Source organism: Caenorhabditis briggsae (assembly GCF_000004555.2).
Source record: "Caenorhabditis briggsae complete genome, chrII, whole genome shotgun sequence".
Lineage (NCBI taxonomy): Eukaryota > Metazoa > Nematoda > Chromadorea > Rhabditida > Rhabditidae > Caenorhabditis > Caenorhabditis briggsae.
Window position 1 is genome coordinate 4,833,793 of NC_013486.2, and position 5,596 is coordinate 4,839,388.

At 33.9% G+C, this 5,596-nt stretch overlaps 2 protein-coding genes across 2 annotated transcripts in view; both read right to left on the minus strand.

The window, feature by feature from the left end:
* Positions 1-4,614, minus strand: part of CBG04252 — a gene marked incomplete at both ends in the record, with an annotated part of 9,913 nt that extends 5,299 nt beyond the window's left edge. The window contains 8 exons of the mRNA XM_045242023.1: positions 886-995; positions 1,208-1,411; positions 1,974-2,385; positions 3,079-3,385; positions 3,574-3,695; positions 4,069-4,190; positions 4,392-4,533; positions 4,588-4,614. Of these exons, the coding sequence (XP_045092623.1) occupies positions 886-995; positions 1,208-1,411; positions 1,974-2,385; positions 3,079-3,385; positions 3,574-3,695; positions 4,069-4,190; positions 4,392-4,533; positions 4,588-4,614 (1,446 nt within the window). The remainder of the gene's footprint in view (positions 1-885; positions 996-1,207; positions 1,412-1,973; positions 2,386-3,078; positions 3,386-3,573; positions 3,696-4,068; positions 4,191-4,391; positions 4,534-4,587) is intronic.
* Positions 4,615-5,175: 561 nt separating this feature from the next.
* CBG04253 overlaps positions 5,176-5,596 on the minus strand; it is a gene marked incomplete at both ends in the record, with an annotated part of 23,194 nt that continues 22,773 nt past the window's right edge. Inside the window, 2 exons of the mRNA XM_045242024.1 lie at positions 5,176-5,304; positions 5,337-5,498. Coding sequence (XP_045092624.1) covers positions 5,176-5,304; positions 5,337-5,498 — 291 coding nt within the window. The remainder of the gene's footprint in view (positions 5,305-5,336; positions 5,499-5,596) is intronic.

Genomic DNA, 5,596 nt, shown 5'->3' on the forward strand with positions numbered 1-5,596 from the left:
GAAGACGTTGCTGATGATGGAGTGGTGGATGCTCTTTTTTGGGCTCTTCGGGGAAGTGTCTGGAAATAAAATATTTTTGGGTGAAAAATGGAAAGTTTTAAGATTTTCAGTTTTTCGAATTTTCAGAATTTTTTTTCGCAAAATTAAAAAACACCAATTTTTCAGAAAATTCTGAAATTTCAAGAAATTTCAGCCAAAAAATTCCGAGTTTTCAGCCAATTTTCAGACTTTTTTTTCGCAAAATTAAAAAACACCAATTTTTCAGAAAATTCTGAAATTTCAAGAAATTTCAGCCAAAAAATTCCGAGTTTTCAGCCAATTTTCAGACTTTTTTTTCTGTTAAATAAAAATTAAATTTGCATTAAAATTGTTACTTCAACTACTTTTGAGTACTTATTTAGTATGCACAAAGTGCAGTATTTCATGACAACTTCGTGAGAAAATGAATAAAAAATTTATTTGGGTTGGAAAAATTTTTTTCCAGGAGGGAGAAAGTTTCGAAGCGGGCGGTTCGAAAATGTCGCGGTTTTTTTGAAAAATTTCAGTTTCAAAATTTCACTGTTCAAGTTCTGAAACTTCACAGTTCTAGAATGACTAGTTTGTAAATGTTCTTGATTTGGAATTTTTCAAAAAACTGATGTTATAGAACGCCACAGTTCCGGAACCACAGTTCCCTGTTTTGGAACGTTTCAAAAAACCAAGTTCTGAAAAGTTGCAGTTTTAGAATGACCAGTTTTTAGACGGCTCTGAATGGCAAGTTTCACAAAACCCAAGTTTCAAAACGACGCAGTTCTCGAATGGCTAGTTTATAAATGTCCATGATTTAGAAAACTTCATAAAAATCCAAGTTCTAGAACGTCGTAGTTCTAGAAATGTACCCCGTACCGTTTTCGAGTAAACGCCATTTCTGCTCTGCCACGTGCCAACTAGCGGCTGCCATGCTCCATTGAAAATCTTCTGATAATCAGTGGTTACCACTTTCATTATCATTGCTCCTGAAAAATAATAATAATTGGTGGTCTAATTTTTGCAAATTCTAGGCCATCAAGCTAAGGGTGGCCTAGAAAACCAAATTTCTAGGCCACCATTACTTTGCTCGTCAAATTCTAGGCCGTCCAGTTGAAAATTGGCCTAGAAAAATGCATTTCTAGGCCATCATTTTCTTCAAAGACCTAGAAAAACCTAAGCGATTTCATGCTTTTCTTACCCTCATAACACTTTCTAAATGAAATTTTCATCTTCAGCAATGGCGCTCTATCGCCAATATTCTCCGTTTTCACTTTTCTAAATTCAGATGACGTGGCGGCAGAATTCCGATGATGAGGTTTCGAAGATTTTGAAATCATCAAATTGTGATTTTCGTCTTTCTTGGGCGACAATGGAAGAAGTGGACCCGATGAGATTGGTTCATCTGAAAATGGATTTTTTGGGGGAAAAATTTCAGAAGAAAGAGCAATTTTCAGACAGTGATGCGGTTTATGATTGTTGCTAATACATTCTGAAAATGGGAAATCGTCAAAATTTAGGCTAATTTTCAGAATAAATGAACCAATTTCAGACAAAATTCAGCGAATTTCAGGCAATTTTAGGGCAACAAAATCAAGAATTTTCAATTATTTTCAGTTGATTTTAGATCATTTTCTGCCAAATTTCAAGTAATTTTCTGTTAATTTTAGCATTATTTCCAGCCTAATTTCAGAGTATTTGTCGTCAAAATTGGGCATTTTCAGCCAATTTTCAGACTTGTTTTAGTTTTTATTGCAAATTCCGAAAATTTTCAGCAAATTTCGAACTTTTTTCAGCGATTTTTCACAAATATTTCCAGTTTCTTCAGACCATTTTTTAAGAATTTTGTATTATTTTCAGTCAAACTTTACACTAATTTCAACACATTTAAAAACTTTTTCAGAAAATTTTGGCTGTTTTTAGGCCTCATCAGCACAATTTAGCTGTGTTTTTAGCCAATTTCAAACCATTTTTCAGCTCTTTCAACGTCTCCTTGGGCACTTTCAACACCAATCTCGGCAGTCTTCCTTTGAATTTTCGAACGGGCGGCTCTTCGACTCTCTGATGTTTTCTCTCCATTTCCTCTCGTTGTTTCCTCTCTTTTTCCTTTTTCTGATACAATTTTTCCAGCAGTTTCTCTTTTTTTCTCTCTTCCCGTGCCATTTGTTCATTTCTCAGCCGTCGTTCGTAATTCGTTTGCATCAATCGTTTTCGTGTCATTTTTGGACCAGAAATCGATGCATTTGATGGCGTTTTTTCCAGTTTTTGAGTCCGTTTTTCCGATTTTGGCAGACGATATTTATCGAATTTCGGCCATTTTTGTGGGATTCGATCGTCTCGATCATGGTGTTTTGGCTCGTAAATCAGTGGTGGATCGGCCTGCAAAATTTTGGAGTTTTTCGGCATTTTTTCCGGATAAAATATACATTTATCTGGAGTTTTTTTCTGTCTGAAAATCCTTGAAAAAATTTGAGGTTCCCTTAAAAATTGATTTTTTGACATTTTTTCTTGTTTTTTTTTTGAAATTTTGAAATTTTTTTTTTTGAATTTCGGAAAACCTAAAAGTTTTATTTTTTAGAATTCTCAAAAGTTTTGCCTGAAAATCCTCAAAAAAAAAATTTTTTTTTTGAATTTCTTTTCTAAAAAATTGATTTTTACAGTTTTTCAGAGATTCCTAAATCTCAAATTGTCTTTTTTGAAAATTCAAATTCTCGAAAAAAAAACAAAAATTTTTGAATGTCTCAACAATTTTCGTTCAAATTTCTTGAAAAAAAAACTATTAAAATGTTGAAAATTCTCGAAATTTTTCTGAATTTTCGATTTCGAAAAGTTTTGAAAAATTCGGTTGAAAATCCTCAAAAATGTGATTTTTTCTTAATTCTCAAATTTTCAATTTTTTTTGTGAAATTCAATTTTTTCTCGCATTCCGATTTTAAGAATTTTTGAATTTTTTTGATTTTCTCATTTTTTGACCCAAAATTTAAATTAAAACATTTTGATTTTTCACTAATTTTCAGCCAATTTTTCGGACTTTTTCGGATATTTTCAGTCATAAAAAAGAAAAAAAAATACTTTGAATATTTTGAGCTTAACGACAGGTTCTGGAACAGTGTAAACTGGCGGCGGTGGAACTATCGGATCGAAAATCGGGATGAATTCTTCGAAAAGTCGTTCAGAAGACGTTGGAAAATATGGAATCGGAGGAATCGGAGGAGGTGGTGGCGGCGGTGGAAGATGATGAATTTGAGGGGATTCTGATGGTGGTGTCGACGGAATTTTTGTGGAATTTGGAAAATCGGGAATTAGGGGCGTGGCTTCAGCATCGACTTCGGAGTTGTAGCCGAGTTGGTGAGGGGACATGTTATCGTAGATTGGAATGCTGAAAATCGATATTTTGAGATTCTGAATATTTAAAATTCAGAGATTTCGGGATTTTAAGGTTCTAAATTTTTGAAATTTCGAACAAAAAATTTTGGTCCGAAGTACAGATTCTTAGAATTCTGAAAGTTTAAAATTTCTAAAAATTTGAGTTTTTGAAAATTTTCAAATTCATATAATTTTCCTTACTTATAACTCGGCGGTGTGGGATGTCGAATCACTTTTGGTTTTTCCGGTTTTTTCAAATTTTCGTTTTTCAATTTTTTCGATTTCAGCATCGCCGCAGACTCGTCTCCGTGAATTTCGTAGTTCTGAAATTGGATTATTTTGGGATTTTTGGGATTTTCGAAAGATTTTTTAGATTTCAGACTTTCAAAACTCAAAAATTTGGATTTTTTGAAGTATGTTTGGGATTTTCTCAGAACAAATTTCGAATTTTTAATTCTGGAGATCTGAATTTTCTAGAATTTTCAGATTTTTATAATTTCTGAATCTTGGAATTTGGGATTTTTCAGATTTTTAGAGAGGTAATTTTTTGAGAATTTCAAATTTTTAGGTTGCAGAGATGAGAATTTTCAAAGAACTCGAAAGTTGAAAAGTTTTGAAATTTTTTGAACTTTCAAAACTTTAAAAAATAAGAATTTTCAGAAATTTTCCCAGAATTTCCCAAAAACTCTCCCATACTTTCGGCGGAAATGGTCGAACTTGTTGTGTGTACTCCAGAAGGCTGCGCAAATCGACATGATGAATTTTGAATAAATATTTCAAATCGATCGCCGAATTCAAGCCGATTCCCGTTCTTCCAGCTGCAAAAAATTTAGATTTTCGGAAATTTTGAATTTTTTAAAAAATGTTGTTCTTCTGTGCATCCTGATGTCCACAGATGTTTCAAAAACATTCTTAAAGATTTTTAGATCGTCTTAATTTATAAAGCCGAAAATTGCTTTTCCTGAAAAATCGATTTTTCAATTTTTTTTCCAGAATTTTTCCATATTTCCCGAACGAACAATTCTCCAGAAGTGCTCGACACGTGTCACCCATCGTCGTCAGCTTATCGGCGACTAGACCAACGAGCCGGGCATGCGCAGCTTCGTCGATGCTCGTAAAATGCAAATTGTCGACAATACGGCTTATCGAATCGCGTAAATTCTAGAAAATTCGAATTTTTCGACCCTAAAAACGGGTTTTTCGGCAAAAACTCACATGTAAAACTGCATTTTCCGGTGTCATCGTGCGCAAGTAACTTCTGAAAAAAAATCGAAAATCATTGCAAAATACAGTAGTTGCAGTTCTCGCTGCGGTACATTGCTACAAAACGCGGCATGCGCCTTTAAACGGACTACTGTAGGTGAATTTTTTGCAGATGTTTTGTTTTTTTTGTCGTTTTCGGCCTATTTCCACCTATTTCCGTAGATTTTTTTGCAAAAAAGAGAGAAAAGTTGAAAAAGAAGATGTTTATTGATGTCTGGGTGCAGTGCGGACCATTCCGAAACAAGCAAAGTGCTCAAATAGACAAAAAAGAATACAATTTTCGAAAATCAAAGAAACGGAAAACACCTAGAAAACCCCATGAAAAACTAAAGAAACAAGAAGATTAACATACAGAAATCTGGAAAAAAGTGAGTAAATTTTAACACAGCTTTTTGGGAGGCACTGGGAGATGAGAAACAATAGAAAATGGGAAAAATATTCTAAAGACTACAAGAAAGATATGAAAAAGCGATGAGTCATCTGGGAACAAAAAATCGAAAATTCTAGAAATTTCCAACAAAAACAAGGAAAATCAATAATTTAAGAAACATCCAGTCGAAGTGTGTACTCTTGGTCGATTCCCAGATAGCAATCGCTGAGAATGTAAACGGAAAGCGAATGTTTTCCTCTGAACATTTTTATCATTGAAATACGCAAATTTAAGCTATTCTAGAAAAAAAAAATCAATGTTCTTACTTTGCCGCTGGAATTCTGATATCCAATTTAGCCGTTGAACGTGTCGAATGCGACCCGACGACGGTAGTGGTATTCAGAATTTGATCGTTGAATTCACGGCCGACAATGATAATCCATCCGGCTTGTTTGGGTTTTGGCCATTGTGGGAGGTGCATTTGAGAGTTGTTCTGTAAGATTTCGGCATTTTTGGGATTATGAATTCTAGAATTGCGGAATTTTTGGTACCCAAATTTTTGAATTTGGAGCCGTTTTTAGATGCTCAAAG